General features: G+C 35.8%; 1 protein-coding gene across 9 annotated transcripts in view; it reads left to right on the forward strand.

Moving 5' to 3' along the window:
* The window catches only part of ptprt (protein tyrosine phosphatase receptor type T), a 233,346-nt gene that overhangs the window by 180,085 nt on the left and 28,546 nt on the right, over positions 1–24,715 (forward strand). For all 9 annotated transcript variants that reach the window (XM_052559577.1, XM_052559568.1, XM_052559569.1 and 6 more), the window contains 4 exons: positions 2,241–2,318; positions 3,411–3,446; positions 11,866–12,053; positions 18,630–18,717. In XM_052559577.1, coding sequence (XP_052415537.1) covers positions 2,241–2,318; positions 3,411–3,446; positions 11,866–12,053; positions 18,630–18,717 — 390 coding nt within the window. The remainder of the gene's footprint in view (positions 1–2,240; positions 2,319–3,410; positions 3,447–11,865; positions 12,054–18,629; positions 18,718–24,715) is intronic.

Here is a 24,715-nt window from a genome sequence, read left to right on the forward strand (position 1 = left end):
TATTTGCAAAAAGAATGTTTTTTTTTTTTTCAACTGAATTTTTTTAGCTGCAAAAATAATTTCTTAATCACTATTTTGTCTTGATATATGATATAACAACCTTCTTAAAAGAATATTAAACAAATATAACATACTTAAAATAAGATCTTAAAATAAGAAAATCATTGTGCTTGTATTTTTTAATTATTATTATTTGTCTAATATTGTTTTATTTGATAATTTATATAAGCATTTAAAAAAGCATGGAAAGCAGAGCATGTGCTGGCTTTACAGGCAGAATCTACAGTTTTTTATTTGTCCACATTTTTGTGCTGGTTCTAGGAGGAAAATCTTTGGAGAATAGTGTGTGTTAAACTTTGTGAATGACCAATTTGTACGTATTTTACGAGGTGGCTTATTCGTAATTCACTCGTACGATTTTATACGATTTGTCTAAACCCCAGTGACGGTTAGGTTTAGGGGCGGGGTTAGGTGTAGGTCATTCGTACAAATTCATACGAATTGTTCAACTCGTAAAATACGTCAGACTTCCTACTTCCGCTCAATTTCATTTCGCTTCTGTAGTCAGTCTGATACAGCGTCAGAACTTTCTGTTTGCCACCGGTCTGGAAACAGCCGGGCCAATCAACGAACAGAGGGCGGGCTGAGAGCTGTGAGGTAGATGCTTAGCACCGAGTTTTACATTGTAGGTTAGAGAAATCGAAAACCGAAACGACCGCGGAAATGGGAAACGAGACACAGGATGCAATTCGCTCTGTTATGGAGAACATTCACATTTTTTTCAAACTGCAAAAGTCGTTTACAGCCATGTTCACTCCGGTATTTCGCTCTCATCATCATGTGTTAACAACAGGTTTACAGTGGAAGTTCAATCATAGATTTGAGTTCAATGCATGATGTCTGTGCTTCGATGCCGTTGTACAGGCGCATAACATACGTCATAACTAAACGTATCTGATTGGCTACAGGTAACCAATGATTTTAAACTTCAGACAAGCGCCCCCTAGCAAGAGAGAAAATACTTCTCTATTATGCCATTCCAGACTCTGTCTACGAAGCAAAGTGAAGTAGCAGAGTCTGGTATTACCAGGCTAAAAGTACGTACGATTTGGCAACAAGTGTGGTCGTACGAAATCGTATGAATAAGCCACCTTGTGAAAAATTTACGAATTGCCGTGATATCATGTTGGAATGACGGGCCTTCCAATTTGTAAAGCCTCTTCTGTGGGCACCATATTCTTGCGGACCTTTATATCTCATATCGTAATTGTAATTTTTCTGATTTTATATCCAGACCTTCCTCTCACTGGCTCCACAGCTATAATCACACATTATATATATATATATATATATACAGTTTTTTTTTTTAAAAAGACGATTGGCATAAGATGTGTGAGATAGAGATCATGGTGATCCCAGCCTACACACTCAGCATTTTAGTTGTATTACCATTTAAATGAACACAGAGACACCTGCCTCTAACCTTCCACGCTTCTCTCATTCAGACGCTCTCTATCTCACCCCCGCTGGCCCATGAGCTTTTGCTGCCAAAGCACTTTCTGTAAAGATCCTTATGTGAGCAAATGCGTAAGCGCCAACACATGAGAGATGCAGAGATTTGTGTAAAGGGAGATCTGGAGTGATAGGTGATCAAAATAGAAAGTAAAAATGATATGGCTTCAGCTGAGAAGATTAAGAGTATGTTTCTGTGACCTCCATTTACTTTGTAGTAGAAGTCTACACTGTAAAAAATATTTAAACAATTGCAGCAGGTGTGAATAAAACAGATCATTGAAATATGTTTTAATGTGTAGGTTTTTCTACTTCAAAATCAAGGTGTTACTTGCACTTTCTTTGTAATTATTTGTGAATTTTACTGGACATTTCTCTGAGTTTCTACACCATTTTTTTTCTCTCAATCTTTTTTTTTTATTACAGACATTGTTTAGAAAACCACTGTATATGCTGAGCTAGGATATGAATGTGGATATGTTCAAAAGAGTCATGACATTTAAAGGTTTTGTTGACTACAGCAAGATGCAGTTGATAAGTGTGATATATGTCTCTTTTGCAGAAAGTTACCTAAAAATCTTGTGTTCTGTTGCTGCTTTGATTCTGTCACAATGTGATACTGCTATTAATCTGGACGTAATGTAATGTTTTAGGTTTAGATAGATATGTGCAGTGTGTGTGTCTGTGTACTGTAAGGTCACTAGTGCACTCCTCTCTGTCGTTCCCAGCCTCCTCTTCTCCATGCTCCTTCTCCATCCAGGGTAAAGCCCTCCAGAGTAAAACCCTCCTCAACTCCTACTACTCAGGTTTGTAGCTTTCTATGTTGAATAGGTCCATGTGGTACAGTACTACAATTCCGAAAGGTTCAAACTTTATAATGAATCAGCAGCCCAATCACAGAATGTTCTGCGGGATTCAAACCTCAAAAAGTTCATTTATGAATCATTTAGGATAATTTGATGATGCTTTTTGTTGCCAGTAAGGATGCAGTACTCTCAGTTCTTAAAAAAATAAAAATAAAATAAAAATAGCATCAATTTCAGCTATTGATACTCTCAGCTTTTAATACATTTTTAAAGCAAAGCACTTTAAAAACAGGTTTCTACTGGATCAATGTATATTATATTGGATGTTGCTTTAAACAATGGCATCTGCTAAATGACTGCTGAAAAGAATGGTTCACAAAAAAGAAATGTAAATTATGCTATCAAGCTTCAAAAAGGACACACAAAAAAAACATAAAAATAGATTGAGTAAAACTAAGCCTGTGAATGAATCATTCAGACTGGTTTTGTGAAATTGATCAACTGAAAACATCTGATTAAAAATAATGATTCATTCATGAATTGGACATCTCATTAATTCATGAAGCCTTGGCAAGCAGTACAGTCATACATTTTTTATATTATTTTACATCCTTTTTCAAGCTTTGATAGAGGCATTTTTATCCTTTTTTGTTGCATGGAAGAAAAATGGTTATGTTTAAAAATACACGAGGGTGAGTATTTTTGACAACTGTGTTATTTTAGCATAAAATATATTGTTGTATTAATACTTTATTATTTTTAGTAATTTTGTTAAGTCCTTTTATTTTATGAGTTTTTAATATTTGATGTTTTAATGTTTTTATTTCAGTTTTAGTCATATTAATACTTAAGCTTATTTCTATGAATGAAGATATGTATATCACTTAATTTACTTAACTTTTAATTTCAGCTTTATTTCAATTTATGATTTTTTAACTAGTTTTAATAAACAATAACAACAGCATTTTTTTCTTCGGAATCTCAGAACAATATAACAGTAGCTGTGTTGCATTTATGCTAAAGCCAAATATAAAATAAATACATACAAACATAAATGAAAGGGTTTCAGTTTTATTCTGTTTTTATTTGCAGTTTCTAAGGAGCCAGTCCCTGCCACAGCATCCATAGGTAAGACACTTTTCCTTCACTCCTGATTATACGTGGATTATGTTAAACCGTTTCTTCTGTTTCTTTTGATGTGAATGTAGGAGGAAGCTGAACTTAGACTAAATGAATATTCAGAGGCAAATCGCTATTAAGAATGTCGTTTCATTCCAAACCTGCGTGTGTATCTGTGAAACATCTCTGAGTCATAAAGTATGGGTTTAGATGATGAAAGATCATAGCATTGACCTTTGAAGTCAAAAGTAGGCGCTCCAGACTTTGGCTCCCATTCGATCAAACTAATTGCAGCTTGTAATTTTATGTTTTCAGTGAGGAGTCGGCGGCGTCCTCCTCACGCTGATGCGTCCGTCCCACGCTGAGCCAGATTAGAGGAATAAAAGCCCTCTGTCAGTTCAAACAAACTCTATGTTTACATCCCAATGTGTGGAAAGTGATTTGAATCAGATCGTTAACTCTCAGAATGCTAATTGTCAGATTTGGCAGATTGGTGTGTGACACGCACACACACACTCACCCTCATGTCTTTTCAAAGGCAGATTGACCATTTCACAGCCAGTGGCAATAGCTCATAATAAAGCCTTATCCATCCTTCTTTCATTCTGTCTTTATTTTTTCTTCTTTCATTTTTTTATTCCTTCTTTCCTCTTTCCTTTCTACTGTTCTTTCATTTTTCCTGTTTTTGTTAATATATGTGTTCATTTGTCGTTCCTTCCATTTTTTTCAATTGATCGTCCTTTCTTCCTTCTTTTCCTTTGTTTATGAATTCATTCATTTTGTTAATGTATTTGTTTACTTGTCCTTCCTTCTTCCTTCCTTTTCAATTCTGTCATTCAGTTATGAGTTCATTTCAGTCCATTTTTTCATTGTATTTCTTTTGTTTCTTGTGTTTCCATTAATCAGTATTTCTCTTGATTATTTATAATTTACAGTTACTTCTTCTTCCCTGAAAGCTTTGAGAAATACTTGCAAAAATCCAACTATAATTGGATTTCATCAGTGTCCCAAATTTACAGCAACAACCTGCCATCAACACAGAAAATAACTATTGATTATGAATAATTTGGACATTTACTTTGCCTTCACTGGCAAGCATGGTTTGGATGAAACCATACTCACTTTAGCAGCTAGAGAGTACTTCTGCTCCACTGCTGACACTTTCAAGTTTTTCCTGGTCACGCAAAGCTTCATCCTTTACTCGTTCTTCAGGAGATATTGAAAGCGTTCTTTAGAGTCGGCTTTTGAAAAGGGATTTCTGATAGATATCTTGGTGGGCTCTGGGCTTAGAGTCAGTCCAAAAGCTCATTTCAAAGGTTCACTCTAAAAGGCTCAGATGCAGTGGTCTCTAAACACGCACCTCTGATCCAGACAGCTTCTAGTAGGAGTTTGAAAACTCTCGCTTGAAGCTACACTCAGCAGCGAAGACCGCGACTCTCCCATACACGTACACACTCAACGCCAATAAACCACTGAGAGCAAACGTATTTACAGAGGTTATGAAGGTGGAGACAGCTTGCTTAGTGCACCGAGATGGAGAAAAGAGAAAATGGGCACACAGGCGGTGTATTGGAGGAAGAAAGAGAGAGAGCAAAATGGGAAAAAAAACGTCAAGCATAGGGGGCTTGATTCAGGCTTTTATCGACTAAAGCAGTACATTTGGACTGTGAGATATTTGTAAACTGGACATGAAACAGGCCACAATCATACTTTCACATTCATGCCAACCTGACCCAGGGAAGCCAAGGGGTGAACGGAAAAAATATGAGTAGAAAGTCTGATGGAGACTGAGAGTAGAAAAGCAGTTAATGGAGGACAGGGATGGAGGAAGAAAGGAATGGATCAGAAGAAAAGAATTCAAGTGAGAGTGGGAATCTGGGATGTCAATAAAACTAGATATGCTTAAGCAAATATTCAGCACTTGGGAGCCAAAGTAGTGTTAAAAATGTTGGTAAATTTAGGTTATAGTCTTTGATTCTCTGTCAGTATTATACAGTATATTGAATTACAGTAATAACATAAATTTTGTGAAATACTATAACAATTTAAAATAACTGTTTTCTGTTTGCATATATCTTTTAAATATAATTTATTCTTGTAATGCAAAGCTGGATCTTCAGTGTCATATGATACTTCAGAAATCATTCCAATATGCTGAACTGCTGCTCAAGAATCATTTCTTATCATCAATGTTAATAGTTGTGCTATTTTTGTGAGAAACTTGTTTTTTGGGATCCAAAGAATAGCATTTATTAAAAAAAAAGTATATATATATATATATATATATATATATATATATATATATATATATATATATATATATATATATATATATATATATATATATATATATATATATAATATGTAATAAGCTTATTACTATTATTATTACTATTTATTCATTGTGTTGTATTAAGGTTTAAATGTCCTGAACCACCAATCAAAAAGAATGTTGTTGAAGATACAGTGTAAATCAGCTTTTTTAAAATTTAGCTGTCAACATGAAATTAACATTGAAATCAAAATGTATTTTCTTAACACTCTTAATTTTACAGTGCACAATTCATGAGTGCACGTTGTTCCAAGTAAAGAGTTTGTAGTTTTTGTTAAAATATAATTGCTTTGCTTATGGCAAATCTTGGGTGATATTGTTGGGTAAAATCATATATTAGCCTGCTTTTTCAATATGTCATGACAGTAAGATGGATTTCAAATACCATTTCATGTCAACTGTAATGATAAGTTGCTATTAAAAGTAAAATGTTTATTAAAAAAAGAATAGAAAATACAACTAAGATTAAAATGATCTACAAAACAAAGGTTGAATGGATTCTAGAGTCTAGCAAGCACTGTATTAAGCAGTGATTGTGTAAAGAAGAATTGAAAAGGTGAAATTGAGTGGGGGATAAAGATAGTGAGATGGAGAGAAGATAGTAAGAAATACAGCCTCCAGTTCAGATAAAAGAATGAGGCATTAAATGAGGAAGAAGGCCTTTTCATTCTGTTTTACAGACCCCATCTCTCGCTCCGAGTGAGGGCGGTCATATTTCTGTTCTGGAGATGCTCCCTGCCGAAACGATGTCACTGAGATTACGAGGTCGAGAAAGACTGTCAGCCCCTAATCATTTATAAACCTGCCTATTATGTGAGGCTTCCAGTTCATTTACAGTCTATCGATCACGTTGCGGGGAAAAAAGCTCTATCTTGGTAATCGCATACAGGAACTGTGTGGGAGGACTCGTGCCGACTGTTTTTTAAAATCACTTCTCCTGTAATACATACAGACATGATCATCAATGCATCTGACGAACAGTCTGAGTTTTGCATCTGGGAGAGAAAACATTGTGTAAGGAAGAGAGGATAATGGGAGAGTAAATAGGGTGCATGCAATATTTTAGAGCAAAATAAAGAGTGAAAGATTTCGATGTTGCAGAGGATTGTAGATATCTGCAGGATCGATGGAAAAAAAACAGAATGGAGGGACAGAGATAGGAATGGGGAGAGAGAGAGAGAGAGAGAGAGAGAGAGAGAGAGAGGGGTTCTGTTTCATGGAGAAAAAATAGTTTAAGTGTCTGGAAATGGATAAGCCACTAAGGGATATGTGTGTGATTCTGCTGTTTAGCTGAAAGACACCTGACGACTCCAGCTTTACTCTGAAGATGGCCTTTAGTGCTATGACATTGCTCAAAAGTTGCTCCTTCTTAACTTAGGAGAAAAAATAGACACAAATGAGACAGTTTTGGATTTATTCAGTTCAGTTCAGTTTATTTGTATAGCACTTTTCACAATGCAAATTGTTGCATAGCAGCTTTACAGAAAATTTAAGATTCTATATTATATGTATTTATAACTTATCAGTGGTGACGATCTCAAGTTGATGTCCAATATATCAAGTTTTGTAGTAGTTTTGTACTAGGGTTGGCATCATCTGAGGTCTTTTGGGGGGTTAGCATCCTCTCTTCTCAGGTGTTCGGTCATCTCAGGCCCTTGTAAGGACTGGATCCAGACTTAAGCTTCTGTAATACCTAGTTGGCAGAAACAGAGAAGGTAAAAGAGAATAATTAGCATAGTTGCTGTTCCAGCTAAGCAAAAAAAAATATGTGCAACCCAAGCAAAAGAATGAAAATGTGCATTTGATCAAAAATAACTGAAGTACAAGGTTATGAGATACATTATTTGAATGCTTGGCTAAAGAGATGTGTCTTTAATCTAGATTTAAACAGATAAGAATGTTTCTGAACCCCAAACGTTAACAAAAACGTTGAAAAAGCTCTACCTCCTTCAGTGGACTTTGCTATCCTAGATACTACTAAGAGTCCAGAGCTTTGCGACCTTAGCGAGTGTGATGGATTGTAGCGTGGTAGAAGGCTAGTCAGGGAAACAGGAGCTTAACCATTTAGGGCCTTAAAAGTAAGTAGTAATATTTTGTAATGCGCTACAGGCTATAAGCTAGTAGCAGATTCTGCAAATTAAAAGAAAACTAGTGATAACAAGGTGCTCCGACTGTTTTTGTTATAGAATACAGTGGGGGATATATTCACATGTTATAGAAATGAAAATGATGGTGTAAAAAAATTGATTTTAAGATTGAAAATTAAACAATAAAGAATAACTTGACAGAGCTTCAACTCAAAACACACGGCAGCAGCCTTACGTATAATACCTACATATAATAATAGTATTACTATAAGTATAGTAATAGTAAAGTAATAGCAATAATACAGTTAGTGGCGCAAACTCAGTGACACATTTCTACAGTCGGCTGTGGCTGTTGCTGTTTAGTTGCTAGGTGGTTACTTACTGTTTAAGTTAGAAAGTAATCTCTTTGATATGGCTTTGTGAAAAATCATAATTTTTTATACTATGGTGTTTATTTATTTTGCCCATATAAAATAATAATATATGTAAGTTTGAAAGATGAACTGTAGGACTGAAATCTCCATTATGCTTATGCTTATTATCAGTGTTGCTTTAATTCAATAAAAAAATATATTAATTATTTGAAACTATTTTAATATTTTTTCAAATGTATTTTATTCTTGTGATGCAAAGCTGAATTATTAGCTAGAAACCAAGATAGAAAGTTCAAAAGAACAGCAATTATTTGAAATAGAAATCTTTTGTAACATTATAAATGCCTCGCTATCACTTTTGATCACTTGAACGTGTCCTTGCTGAATAAATGTATAATTTTCTTACATAGAAATATCCTGCGGACCCCAGACATTTGAATAGTGATGTATATATTTAAACAAACTACTAATAGATTACTTTTTCAATTCTGTAGCCAAGGACAAAAAGCTTAACATAGTGAAGCATGTTTTATTTATTGAAACAATGCCTGTGCTAATGTTTATTACAATACTTTGCTAATAATTCCAATGACTTTAATTTATTTTACCTTGACAGCACTTTCTACATATAAACACATTTGTACAGAAGTTTTTTTTATTTTTCTCCATATACCCACAAGAGAGCCATTCACATATGACATTTGAAAGTAATTCACATATCATTATTTAGTCACCTGTGCTTTATTGTGACTTGTCACGCAATTATTGTTAATGGCAAATGCCATAGTAGGTGATCATAATGTAACAGTGCATGCCGATAATTGAGCTTTAATGTGATTTTAGCTCTAATCATCTGAATGCACATAATGCAATAGCCACAAAGAGTTCATGCTCAAATGAAAGAAGCCATTATGGGACGGAACAAGGCCGGAATGAGAAAATTACCTCCATAAGGAGAATAATTACTTGGCATATATCTTTCTCTCTCTTTCACTCAATATATGACTGTATGCTTGATAATAGTCCAGTGCAGTTGTTTTATCATTTCAAACCTATTTTTTGCAGCTACAAGCAATACAGAGAGGACATTGTGTTAGAAACTGAAGATATGAATGTGAAGATATGCAATATATAAGAAAAAGTTTTAGACATGGCAGATATTTTGTAGAAGAGTCAACTATAAATACAATATGGGCCTGTATGAATCATGTCTAGCTAAATATTATCAGAAAAATGAAAGCAATGCACATGGATATTGGTTACCCATGCAAATAAAAATCAGAAACATATAGTATTTATTTAATTATAACACCACATTTACACAATTAAAGATGTGTTAATGTTAATGTAAGGTACATAAAATACACATTTCACCTTTAAGGAAGGACATATCAAAATCTAGTTTAGTATTCATGTTGTTTTTCCATATGGGTTTTCAGTCATGTTTTTATATTCCCTTCATCCTAAAGTGTATGTAGTACTGAACGTATCCCATGGGACCTCACAGTAAAATCTGCTAATGGTTTAGTATAATTTATTTATGAACTGTACTCTTCTTTTTATCAACTTATAACTGTCAGAACTCATCATCCTGAAGATTTAAAACTACAAAATGTAAATATTAAGTAATAATCTACATAACAGTCTCCTATATGAGGTCACCTAAAATGTGCAGTTGACCTTTCGTGTTTTAGAGCTGGAGCTCTTCGATATTTCTCTGGGTCTGATGTGGCAGACGCATCGTTTTAACAACATAATACACCCTCTGGGCCGCCACTTTGGGATTCACTCCATGCTGTTGAGACAAAACACATGAATAATTAATTAGGAAAAAATTGATAACGATAGGGGGAAGGGGAAAGGCAAAGGATGGGGCAGTCATTTGAGAGACTTTAGAGACTCTTTTTTCTCTTTTAGTGTTCGTATGTTGGCATGAGTCATAAAAAAAATTTTGCACCATGAATTTGCCTAGACCAAATATCATGGCAAGTAATAATCACATATCATGATTTTTTTTTTTTTTTTTTTTTTTTTTTTTGTGTCTAAAGATCAAGCTTAACATGTTATGCTTTTCATTGACTGTTGGCTTTAATTGTTGGCTTAGACCATCTAGACCATGTATTGTTAAAAAAAGTGTCAATTTTGCAGTGTGTTGGTAACCAAACAGGTTCAGTTCCCATTGACTTGTCCATACATTGGAAGTCAGTGGGAACCAAAACTGTTTCCCGTTCAGTCCGATCCAAATGATGTTTTGTGTGCTGGTTGTGAACCTGTTCAGATCTATTGAGCAGTCTCAGCATCTCTCTGCTAGTTACTTTTTGTGCCCTTTAAAAAGATCCTCCTGAGGCTACGATTGTGGCATAATTGTTTTCTTCATTATACATTGTCGCCGCTAATACTTTCAACTTTTTCCTTCTGGCACTGAAGTTGCTACGGTGCTAACACGTCATGCAAAATTACTTGTATTTGCTCGTGTCGAAAGCGTAGATGTTTGGTGTGGATTATAAATTTTTTAGCCCCAGAATTACTTTAAGTGTATAATGAATTTTCAAGGCAATTAAGATGCAAATAGCCACATTAATAATTCGTCGAGTAATATTCCATTCCTCTATGCATCTAAATGATGCTTTAGCTGGTTAAAGGAGGCCATATGACAAAAACTCTGTCATTTGCTTCCCCCATTCCTCTAGTTAATGAACTCATTAACATCAATAAAGTTCTTCCCAGTCTTATTCTAATAAAAGAGTATGCAAGGACTGCGTCTCAGAATATTGTCATGCATAACTGAAGTCTGCACTGAGCTGTGATTGAATGACTCTCAGATAGCTCACAGTAGTCAAGGTCTTAGCCGAGCTTTCAGGGGTTTGGTCTTGGCTGAGAGGTATTAGTGCACAGTAAACAAAGCTGTGCTTTTTTGAGAGCAACATGATATCCTAGACTGCAAATATTTGGGTTTTCTTTGATTTCTGAAGGATCATGTGATGCTAAAGACTTCTGAAAAATCAGTAATAAATTACATTAAAAAGACTCCTTTCAACTGAAACTGTTAATTTATATATTGGATGAGGGATAGGGGAAACAGACATTAAATTTTTAATACATTTAAAATGTATATTTACACTTTTATGTATTTTTTATGCAGGCTGAGTTTGTCATTGAAATATCGATAATATTAGTAGCATTGGGAAAACATTTAGAAGAATCCAGTTTAATCTTTAGATGGTCTGAAATAGATATGCACTATTCATTATAGCAGTTCAACCTGCCTAGATTGTAAATTATTGAATAAAAGCGCACAATCTTCTAGTGTTTCCATTTTTGCCCCTAGGCTTAGATTGTAATATTGTATATGTGGGAGATTGTGAATCCAAAAGTTGTAGAAATTAATTATGCCTTTTCTGGGTAAACTGTAAATTAAACATTCTGCTCAGTGGAAACTATACGCTACAGAACAAATTTTTTTCCTAAAATGACCCGGACTGTAAGAGTCCATTACTTTTATGACATAAATTTAGGAAAGTGCAACCCAGAGTTTTCTGCCTTGCTTGCCTTGTTTGGTGTGAAAGCAGCAGCCTTCCAGCTGGCAATTGGACATCGTGATGGTTACACAAGGATTGTGAATTGTTCCTCCACAGATGGCAGCCACAGTGAGATGTCCCAGCCCTCGATGACCATCCAGACATACCCATATGGAGGCTGTGAGTCGGTGGAGATGTCCTACCAGGCCGGCCAGTTCCAACCAGCCATCAGAGTGGCAGACTTGCTCCAGCACATCACTCAGATGAAGTGTGGGCAGGGTTACGGCTTTAAAGAGGAGTACGAGGTAAGAAGTCTTGAGCTTGAGTGACTGACATCAATAAGAGTGAAAATTTCAGTATGGCATGCAAGTTTATTTATATAAGCACATTTCATACACAATGGTAATTCAAAATGCTTTACATAAAAATTACTTGACCTTAAAGAGAGTAGATAAAATAATATTAATGCTGATTTGTTTGCTGCATTCAATAAATGAAGCTGTCTTTACTGTACTTTGCTGAAAGTTCCCTCTCTTCTGTAGCTCTTAGTATCATTTGCTTACTTTGTAGTGTACTTAATTTGTCTAAAGCCTTTCTGCAGTAAATTACAACAGCCGCGCAGCTATGAAATTTGTTTTTTTTCCCAAAAGCCCAAAAATGATGTGAAATTAATCTTAATATTGTTTTATTGAGGGGGTTGTTAAAATGTCAGCCATCTCTTTTTTTATCGTTCAATAATGACATTTTTTTTTCTAGTTTCCTGTCTTTCTTCACATCATTTCATTTCTTAAACACATTTGAATAACTAATTAAAGTGCGTCTGTGCTTACTAAAAGAAGCAGGTCTGTGCATCTCGATAACATGCTAGCATTTTGTTCAGAAAAAGTCACGTGAGATATGATGCACTACTTGAAAAATCTGCTCACAGATGGGGTCAATTCCTCCGTGACAATAAAACCAATTATCTAAGCCTTTATTAGTTAGAATATGCAAAGACCTTTGTGTCAATAGCATGTCTTATTCTAGATTTAAAAAAAAAAACATGCTAACCTCGGGCACTTATCACTGTCGTCCCCACACGTTTTAATAATACGAATAAAGATCTCCTTTTTGATTGTTCACGAAGGTCAGCAACATAGAAATTGTATCCGTTAGACTGTCTCCTTGTCATCTGAACATAAAGACATGTTTATTGTGCATGCCTCTTATTGTTCTCTGTTTTTAAGGTACAGATGTTGTAGTAGGGTAAAGTGTTTTATTATTGAGAAATCCCACACTGGCATTGTCGTGGCTCTGTTATTTTGTTTGAATAGCGCTAGAGGAAAGATGCTGCCAACAAAAGAGAGATATGATAAGGTCGTTTATTTTTCCTCTAAACGTATTTCCTACAAATTGTGGCTTTGAAGTAGCTGCCTTGTATGAGTTCCAGCTTCACTTTGTGATTCGTTTTCATTAAATGGATCGTTCACCCTCCAAAAATGACAATTCTGTCATCATTTACTCACCCTAATATCGTTCCAAACCCTTTCTTTCTTCTGTGCAACACAAGTTTGATTTTTTTTTTAAGAACGAGCTGGCTGCACTTGTCCTTGCAATCAAAACGAATGTGGACTGGAACTTTTAACTGGGAAGAAAAAAACCTTAAAAGTACCCTAAAAGTAGATATTGAGCTAAAATAGAGTTTGGAATAATTCTGACTTTTTAATGTTTTCAAATGAAGTTTCTAATTCTCACCAAGGCTGCATTTATTTGATCAAATACGCAGCAAAAAGAGTAATGAAAAATTATGAAATATTACTTCGATTTCAAACTGCTTTCTATCTGCTTCAACTTCAACTCATCATTGGTGCCTTTTTGTATGACCAACAGACCAAAAAGTTTTGAGGGTGAGTAAAATATTAAGCCAATTTAGCATTTTTGGTAAATGAGGGTTAGGGTTAGGGTTAGGGTCTGTAAATAAATATTTAAAATACTCTTGATCCCACCCCAAGATGAGAGATGTAGTTTGCATGTAGTAGCATGATTATACTTCAAGATTATTTGTGATGGCTAAGCAGTGATGGTATATTCTGAATAGTTTGGCTTGTAAACGTCTTATTCAGAATTCTAATATGGAATCTGGTCTGCAATCAGTTATTCAGAACAGCTCTTTTCTCACTGATGTAGGAATACTCTTCAGTAAGCTACCGAAGGAGAGTATTGTGTAAACATTCAGCAGAGAACTTTGCTTGAGTACAAGTATGAATCATATCTGGCACATTATTGTGTATTCAGACAGGGCCTTGATGAATGGCTCTGGCAACAAGAGACATCAGTGAATTAGAGAGGAAGGATGCTCTTTGCTTCCAAATTTTCAATCACCTGGATTGAAGGCTTATTTAAAAGGGCAAAGATTGCACTTTTAAAGACGAGACTCTCATTTATAAAGAATGACTCATAGTTATGTCTGTCATACTTCTAATTTACTATTCAGAGACGACAAAATAACAAATTTATGTGCATGTTCTATAGTGTCTATTTTGTCCAATTTATGTGTTCAGAATTACTATTGTGAATGATAAATAGGATAAAGCAGCTCCGCACCAAGCCTGAAGGAGATCTAGATGATACAGGTCTGTCTTAACCTCCTCTCTTACTCTCTTAACAGCATCACTTGAAGAGTTAGGCTAGGCCTAGCTTAATTTCAGCAGTGGAATGCTCAGCTGTATAGGCTGCCCTAAGCCATCTGAAGTGTTGAGGTAAACATGAGATCGATGCATGGCTGGCAGCTCATTCCTGTCATAGGCAGTCTGATAGCACCAGAGCCTGTGGCTCCGTGTTTAAAGGGTCATTCATCAAGGCAGACATTTTTATAACGCCTTTTTGTTATCGCCTCTCTCTTCTAACCTGATTTGCCTCACAGGTTTGCCTGCAAATGAAGTTGGCAGCTTTTTGCATCAGCCCATCTCTATCCTTGGTGCCGAAAATAAGTCATTTTTCCTAATATGCAGTGAAGGAGGAGAAACTCAATACATTTACATTGAGTCGAATGGAGTGTTTGCTTACTGGCTTGTGACTGGCTCATATGAGCGAGAGCACATTAGGGGCAAATACTGCGTTTCCCATGCATGTTTTACTGTGAGTTTGGAGGTGGTTTTTACTGCAAATTAGATTTTAATGTTACTAGTGCCCAATAATTGGACTTTTTCAGTTTTTAACTCTTTCAAGTAGAGTATCAAGCAAATTAGCTAATAAATTAAAATACATTCACGTGAAGATATATGTCATAAAATGATTCAGATCTGGACTTGTTTATCAGTATAAAATCTGACTGATTTAATTTTATATTTTAATTTAATTTAATAATTTTAAGTTATTCTCATTAAATTAAAGTATTAAATTAAATATTTGTAATTTAAAAAATATTTAAAAAGTTACAAATATTTACAAAAGCGGCTGTAAACTTAATTTGATGCATATTTGTCAGTAATACTAATTAATGGTGTTCCTGTAGCTGAATTGGTAGAGCATTGTGTTATCAAGCGCAATGTTGGGGGTTCGATTCCCCGGGAACACATGTCGTGGTATTGCCAGCCTGAGACTCAAACCCACAACCTTAGGGTTAGGAGTGAAACTCTCTAACCACTAGGCCATGACTTCCCCATATTTTGTTTAAATCTTGTATGTAAGCATGTTTACACAATGTTTAATTTATTTTCACAATTCATAGATTAATGCTGGTAAGCAATGTTAAAAATGACTTGAAAATATGATTATTAAAATAAAGTCAAATAAATGTGAATACTTAATTATAAACAATGTCATATTTCTCACTTGATAATATTAATTTTGGGGGGCATTATTGTATCTTGCACCTCTGATATTACATGAGACGTAATTAGAACAAACGAATAGAGTAGCCAGAAGGAATGGAGATGGATGAGATGTGATGGACAGGGAGTGAGTGATGCAGATCTGATCATGTTGGTAAAAGCAGATGATGGCCACCTGTGTGTGTATGTCAGCACAATCGCATCATTAATCTCAGCCTGCCAGATGTGTGATCCTACATCTGTGCTCACGTTACAGAGATAAGAAACAACGAGAAGTTAATGGTACGTATAAATATGGAGAAGGTTATAGTGGCCCCATAAAGTATTTGGACACTTACATAAACCCTCAGTGTGTGAATGTCATTGCATTAGATAACAAAATAACAAAGTGAGAAAGAAATGTAGCTGGTGAAGAGGATTATGAATTGTTTGTTAGTGTGAGGTAGGAAGAGGTCTGACAGCATCTCTGTTGTCTTTGTGTCCACACACATGCCTCGTTTTATTCTTCACTGTCTTCTCATCACTTCTCTGAAGCATTAATAGTATAAAAAACAGAAGATCAGATGACGAGAGAGGCTCCACTGAGGACATTTTTGGAGGGTGGATGAGGAATCCGGTACAGAACAAATGAAGAACAAGTTTAGCTCACTGCCAGAAGACAGAAGTTTAAGGCTTTTTGTGTAGCGATTCTCTCCGGATGTCTCAAAATGTATCATTAAGAAACCCTCAAACAGTTTTAGCATCACATTCTGTCAGGCAGACAGAGAGTTTGGCTATAACTGACTCAGTTACCCTGCCTGCACCGTGATAATAATGAGAACATGGGCAGAGTTGCCAGATCCCAGCATCCCTGTGCATGAATGAATGTGACTGATTTATTGGAAGGGTTGCCAGATCAGGTTTAATTCACACATGAAAGAGCAATTCAATAAAAATGAGGCTTTGTGAGGTTTCGATTTTCACAGGTGCCAGATCACGTTTAATGCACGTGAAGGAACAGTACAGCAGAGATGATACGGTCTGTATGTTCAGGCTTATGTGCTTCACTAGTTCCAGATGGGATCCACTGAACAGCCTTGGGAGAGAAAAAACATTTCTTGTACATATGGAACACATTTTTTTGTTTCAATAAAACTTTATATATTTTATATATATATATATATATATTTATTTATTTATTTATTATTGGTTTGGTTGGTTGGTTATATATTTATTTATTTACTTTTTACCTTTTTATTATTATTTTCTATCCATCCATTCATATGGTATTGCTTTTTGGTACATTGATCAATGCTGCTACATCAATAGAGGTATCAAAAAGCAATACTGGATGGGTGGATGGATAGAATTCAATTCATGCAATAGATATAATTCATTATGTAATATCTAGTTATGACATTATATTTTCCTAAAATATATAGTTGTGATTGTTGAAAGAAGATGAATGAAGAAGTAGTCTGTCATTCGCTGATAGCCAGCAGGTATTATGATCGATTTGCTTTTTGTTAAACCTTAATTATATAAACTGGTCATGTCAGTAATAACAAGTATGCACTGTGAAAACCTTCTAGTAAATTCTAACATGTAACATGAAATTCAGGTCTATTGCATCAGATTTAAGAAAAGTTTCTACCTGAGAACCATATGAGAACTTAAAGGTGCAATAGGAAATACACATTAGCCTGATAGCACTGAAAGCGAACGTCCCACCCACCCTGCGATCACGCCCCCTGAACGCATTTATGCTCACAGACCAGAATACCATAGACAACCTTACTACAATAGCGGTTCCCAATTCCAGTCCATGTTCCAAACCCCTGCTCAGGGAGTAGAGAGCAATGAAAACCTTGTAGGGATCATATCGATCAGAGCACAGTTCATTCATGTATCTCACATCTAACAAGTTGGTCGTGTGAATCGGGTGTGTTAACTGAGCAAGACATGTAAAATATGTTTGCGAGCACTGGAATTGGGAATTGCTGGGCTATATCATGTGTCATTAACCAGCAAGAAAACGTTAAAAGTACCACAATATCAAGAAGGAAGACCGGGTTGTTGATATATCTGCCATTTTAGCTCTGTCTGCACAGCGTGCGTGAATGCTCTAATGACGTATTCTGTCTGCGCAAACAGGGTGCACAGAGGTATGCAGATACATACGTTGACAGGCAGGTAGATCGAGCATTTTGATTGGATGTACATTTGGTCCTATGCCATCCACAGAATATAAAAATAAATAAAAATACATTTAAACCACATAACTTAATTGCTATGGGGATGTGAAGAGACTTTCAACCAGTATAAAAAAAAAATCACCTATTGCACCTTTAGCAAACACTGAACTTTTAATCATTTTTTGAACTGACATGATTCAGTTGCACTTATTATTATTAGAGGTCACTTTATCTTAACAATGTGCAATATCTTTACAAGTGCCGAAGTTACTGTATGAAACTTGCCCCCCAAATTTTAGAGTGAGAAAAATGTTTAATGAAGAAAAGACACATCATGTGGTCTGTGAATCAACTTTTATCTCTCAGTCGATTCTCTGTTGCTCTTCTTTTACAGAGACGTCTTTTAAAGGTAGACCTTCACTAAATTGCACCATCGCCCCTCTTATTCATCTTTAAAATGTGCTTGTTTTGAATCACTTTGTCCATGAAGTCTTTCTTTAATGCAGACACTTTGCAGAACACCGTTGTTTCTCTAGATCTATCACCGTAAATGGCTTGTCTTGTGTGTGCTGGACAGGATGAAGATTGCTCTACGGCTTTAAGTGGCCACCATTCAGCGCTCCTGTCTGACATTTCAGAGTCTTGTCTTTGCCGAAGGCTAAAGGATGAGTCTACAATTACCAGATTCTTCCAAACACAAGAGTCTTTCAGTGATTTCTAGGGAAAACAGACACCTATTTCAGAAAAGCATCTCAAAGTGTGAAATGTTTAACTTGTATGTCTTTTAGCTATCAAAAAATAGATGTATAGGCCTAGGTTTATGTGTATCTATATGTGTGAAAGCAATCTCTGTAATGGATGAACATGTTAAAAAATATTCTTGATTTGATTCCAGGGTCTGGCTGAGGGACAAACAGCACCATGGGAAACTGCCAAGAAGGATGAAAACCGCAACAAGAATCGCTACGGCAACATCATCGCTTGTGAGTACTGAAACAACAAGGATCCTAAATAGTGTTTTGTTAAGTCAACATTTGGGTTTCTTTCAAATTGAAAACTGCACCTAACTACTCAAACGCAACAATGGCTATGTATTTTATTTTTTATGTATTGTCTGAGCTCAGAACAGCTTTACTCGGGAACCAAAGTTGATTTCGCAGCACTGTTACTGCACAGCGCTGCGATATCCAGCGCAGAATGAATCATCAAGAGATCAGATTTTGAGAGAGTTTTGCTCTTTTCTATGTACGAAGTAAGAAAAATCACAGTGCTTTGAAAAACAAAAAAACAAACTTTTCTTCAATATGCGACTTAATCAGGAGTTGATCAGTTCCATATAAGACTATAGAAGAATAATAGTACTTTTAATAAGAGTACTATATATATATATATATATATATATATATATATATATATATATATATATATATATATATATATATATATAAATACAGTCAGGTCCATAAATATTGGGACATCGACACAATTCTAATCTTTTTGGCTCTATACACCACCACAATGGATTTGAAATGAAACGAACAAGATGTGCTTTAACTGCAGACTTTCAGCTTTAATTTGAGTATTTACATCCAAATCAGGTGAACGGTGTAGGAATTACAACAGTTTGTATATGTGCATCCCACTTTTTAAGTAATGGGACAGATTAACAATCATAAATCAAACTTTCATTTTTTAATACTTGGTTGCAAATCCTTTGCAGTCAATTACAGCCTGAAGTCTGGAGATCAATTAGACATCAGCGTACGCTGGGTTTCATCCCTGGTGATGCCCTGCCAGGCCTCTACTGCAACGGTCTTCAGTTCCTACTTGTTCTTGGGGCATTTTCCCTTCAGTTTTGTCTTCAGCAAGTGAAATGCATGCTCAATCGGATTTAGGTCAGGTGATTGACTTGGCCATTGCATAACATTCCACTTCTTTCCCTTAAAAATCTCTTTGGTTGCTTTCCAAACACCAAACTACCCGGAAGACCATGGAAAACAACTGTGGTGGATGATCGAAGAATTCTTTCCCTGGTGAAGAAAACCCCCTTCACAACAGTTGGCCAGATCAAGAACACTCTCCAAGAGGTAGGTGTATGTGTGTGTCAAAGTCAACAATCAAGAGAAGACTTCACCATGTGAATACAGAGGGTTCACCACAAGATGTAAACCATTGGTGAGTCTCTAAAACAGGAAGGCCAGATTAGAGTTTGCCAAACAACATCTAAATAAGCCTTCACAGTTCTGGAACAACATCCTATGGACAGATGAGACAAAGATCAACTTGTACCAGAGTGATGGAAAGAGAAGAGCATGGAGAAGGAAAGGAACTGCTCATGATCCAAATCATACCACCTCATCAGTGAAGCATGGTGGTGGTAGTGTCATGGCGTGGGCATGTATGGCTGCCAATGGAACTGGTTATCTTGTATTTATTGATGATGTGGCTGCTGACAAAAGCATTAGGATGAATTCTGAAGTGTTTCGGGCAATATTATCTGCTCATATTCAGCCAAATGCTTCAGAAATCATTGGTCAGCGCTTCACAGTGCAGATGGACAATGACCCGAAGCATACTGCGAAAGCAACCAAAGAGATTTTTAAGGGAAAGAAGTGGAATGTTATGCAATGGCCAAGTCAATCACCTGACCTAAATCCGATTGAGCATGCATTTCACTTGCTGAAGACAAAACTGAAGGGAAAATGCCCCAAGAACAAGCAGGAACTGAAGACCGTTGCAGTAGAGGCCTGGCAGAACATCACCAGGGATGAAACCCAGCGTACGCTGATGTCTAATTGATCTCCAGACTTCAGGCTGTAATTGACTGCAAAGGATTTGCAACCAAGTATTAAAAAATGAAAGTTTGATTTATGATTGTTAATCTGTCCCATTACTTTTGGTCCTTTAAAAAGTGGGATGTACATATACAAACTGTTGTAATTCCTACACCGTTCACCTGATTGGGATATAAATACCCTCAAATTAAAGCTGAAAGTCTGCAGTTAAAGCACATCTTGTTCGTTTCATTTCAAATCCATTGTGGTGGTGTATAGAGCCAAAAAGATTAGAATTGTGTCGATGTCCCAATATTTATGGACCTGACTGTATATTGCATGTTACTGTGGTAATTAAGTAAAAATTTTAAGTTTCCCAAATCAACCTTAGTGCTTTACTGCCAAATGTGTATTAACATGAAATAAACAAGCAATGAACATGTAGTATTATAAGTAACTGCACTTAATGCAAAAAATAGTACTTTTATCATACCATATATATTGTTTTATATCCTTCTAAAACTAAAAGAATACGTGCACATTGTAATTTCTATGAGTTAAGTCTATTTATTATCAAAGCATATGTCAGTAATACAGTTAAAACGGGGAAAATATGTGAATGATTGCATTGCAGACTGATTTATGGTGTGCCCCTAAACTTTCTGCTTGTGCTCCAAAATAATTTCATTCAGGGGCTACATACTCCTATTAATAATAGTTAGTCTGGATCCCTGATATTCCTGAATGGTTTGCAAGTTTTTAAGTAAGATCACGTTGAAAATCCACAGTATTGCACGATACTGAACCACTTCATTCAAAAAAGTACTAAAATCCACCATGGTACTAATAGTACCATAGTACTTGAATTCCAGTATATTTTAAAGTGCCATGGAAATACAATATGAACATGGTACACCAACCTATTTCACCAAGAATACTTTTGAAAATGTCAAATCGTGGTATTATGGTATAATGGTAGGCTATTGTTACGGTAGTTCCATGATAGACTTTGGTAAATATTTTGCTAATATAGCACCATTAAATGATATCTGGTTGTTTTCATTATTTCTTCTACAACATTTAGTTGTCACTGTCACGGTGCTCTTAAAATGAGACGAAACATTGGGCCAAATGAAATAGCCTGTCAGTCACTGATGGCCAGCGGGTATTATGATGAATTTGCTATTAGTTAAACCCATTTAATTATACAAGTTGCTAATGAAAACTGTCCATCAGTGAAAAATAGAGATAAGGGAGATGGATTTATTTAACACCAGGTGCAAAGGGTGTTGCTTTGCTTGTAATTGTGACTTTAGACTTTAGACTATTTTTTACATTTAGAACAACATTCTTGTAATAGTTAAATGACTGCTTAAAGACACCTAAACTTAAATCTTATCTTAAGTAAAACTGTCAAAAAACATGAAAACGATAGTAATTAGAATACATATATTATGAAGCAGATCGGTCCCTGTATTTGGGGATAGCTTTATGGCTTTAACATGTGGCTACATTTAATATAACCAAATCCATTGCATTTGGACTTGGATAATGGGTTTTTAAGTAACTGAAAAGTCTCAAGTCTACCAGCCCAAGGAGGACGTTGTTTTGTGAAGCATTTCATTATGTGAATGCATGTTTAACCACCCCAAATTGGAGCAATGTCTTACAAACTGAGCCAAGAAAAAAATTAACCCACAAACAAAATTGGCCGTGCATCCCTTGATTAACTTTGACAATTTATGGGAGATGAGGAAAGCCGTTTCAATTAGAGACATCTGTCCGGTTTCGCTCATCCCTTCAGTGTTTCAGCAGGCAGTGTCAGCCATTCAAGCCCATATGGTCATCTATAATTCACGAGACTCTACACCCAAAATAAACTGTTATTGGCAAACATTTACATATCAGAGAACGAGAAGGCTGTGGGTGATTGGGAAGATGGCTGTATTTACTCCTGCTCGCCTTCAAAAGCAATTTCTGCTTTTCTGTGTACGCTGAGATTTTTGTATCTTCTCCAAATGATTCCTCATTAGTATATTTCGTCAATAATGGTCGAGAGGGAGATATGTGCAGACAGTGAGCCTACTATGATTTGGTGAATGTGTGCTGTTGAGCCCCTTTGCTTAGTCTGTTTGGACTGAGATTGCAAGAAATGCTTTGGCAGCAGGTTTGAATAGGAACGGATGAGTCACAGCATACCTAAGGCCAGGTCTGATCCTAAAACAGAGGGCAATGACATCACAGAGAACACAACAGAGAGAGAAACAGGGGAAGGTCGGTAATGGAGTGTTGAAAGAGGACTTGCAGCTCTGTACTCGCCTGTAATCAAAGTATTTTTACAGGCATTTGATGAATTTATAAAAGTCATGAACATTAAAAAAAAACTAAGTTAATACATCAGATGCCAGCATCTCTGGCGTCACAATTCTGTTCTAACTACCATCATCATTATTATTTAATATTATTGGTACTAATAATTTTTTAATTAGCTTTTATTTTTATATATGAATATTTCATTTGTAAATATCTTCATTATTCTCATAAGCAAAAAATAAATAAATAAATAAATAAATAAAGTGTTCTTTTCTTATTATTCCTTAAAGAAATTCTCCACAAAAGTTTGTCACGGTGCATTCTGGGATTGCCTAATCCACAAAGCTATATGAGGTGGGATAGTTAAAGGCATAGTTCATCATTTACTAACTTTCATATCATTCTAACCCTGTGTGACTGTCAAAAAAGATATAAAAAATGTGTGAATGTTCGGATTTTGTGTTCTTTTTTGTTATCACTTGGTTTATTAACTCTACTTGTAGTGCAGAGGAAATTTAATTTATCTTGTATGAACTGAATTGGATTGTGTTACTGAGTAAAGCTCTCACATGATGCAATTCATGAAGCGAACCCCAACTTCACGCAACCATCCCGTGAAGAGGGATGAAACCCCAAAAGGATAACCAGCACACATCGGCTCATTATCCAAACCGTCACTCATTTTAACCAGTTAGCATCGATGCCTTTGTGGATCTGAGGTTAAAATATGCAAGGTAAGGCACCTGCTGAATAATAAATGTCCAGGTTGTTCATCTTAATTAGTCCAAACACAGGAGAGCGTGTCTTGCTCTTTTAAGTGCTCGGCATGCGTGGATCCGTGTGTCTGGATGAAGACACCTTATCATTTCTTCTCTCTGAGCTCCTCAAATTCTGACATTTATTCCCTTCACGTAGCACTGCCAGAATCGTCAGGTTCCCTTGAAGTCTTGCGGGGATGAAAAAACCTCCTCTGATGTATTGACCAAAGCTGGAGTATTAGCATTTACATGAGCTGTATAGTGTATTACACTCTCGCTTCTGTTTTGTTTGTTTATCGTAATCGATTAATGCTCTTAACTGGGAATGGACACCTAGTCAGAATCATACTTCATTTACATTACAATGATTAGTGGATTTAGACATCATCAATATTTAGAGATTGCTCAGAGAACTCTGTTATGCTTTATTCAAGCATCAACTTTTTTAATTTTGATAAGAAATGTTTGATTTGATATCGAAATTCCACTTTTGATTCCTGAAGAACAGCTTATGAGAGATTTATAAGGAAGTAAACATTCAAGAACTAGAAAAGACCTGCAGAAGTCTCCATTTAATATCATTACTGTCTGTGAGAAACAAAATTAAGATACTAAAGAGTGATGTTCCTATCCTTTAGCTATATCATATAAACTAATAGGATCACTTCCTTACAAAATGGCGTGGATAACAGATATAAATTAATTTCTTTAATATGAATCCTTGCTTATGTGGCAAAAAAATATCCTTTTTATTGCCATTGGTGCAAATTAACCTTCCGAAATGAATCCCTTTCAGATTAGGATGACACTTGTCCTAACACCAAGCTCTCAAGCGTTCGCATAAACACTTCTGCTGCTTTCTAAAACCCTCTCAGGTAGACTTCATGAGCAAAGCATCTTATCCTCGAGCGGATGGAAATGGATTAAACTGGATTAGAGTGTTTCGCTCTCACGCCATGAGGTGTGTGCGACAGCACTCGGCCCATTTGACACGGGAACCTCTTTTCTGCCGAGCAGGGATTTAATAGGCTGTTTAGGTGTATAATGCACTGGGGCCAGCTGACAACACACTCAGGTTATATAGAAGAGCAGCGACGAGGACACAGGCTTGAGAACACTGATTAACAGACTGCTGA

The sequence above is a fragment of the Carassius gibelio genome, chromosome B6, assembly GCF_023724105.1.
Source record: "Carassius gibelio isolate Cgi1373 ecotype wild population from Czech Republic chromosome B6, carGib1.2-hapl.c, whole genome shotgun sequence".
Taxonomy (NCBI): Eukaryota; Metazoa; Chordata; class Actinopteri; order Cypriniformes; family Cyprinidae; genus Carassius; species Carassius gibelio.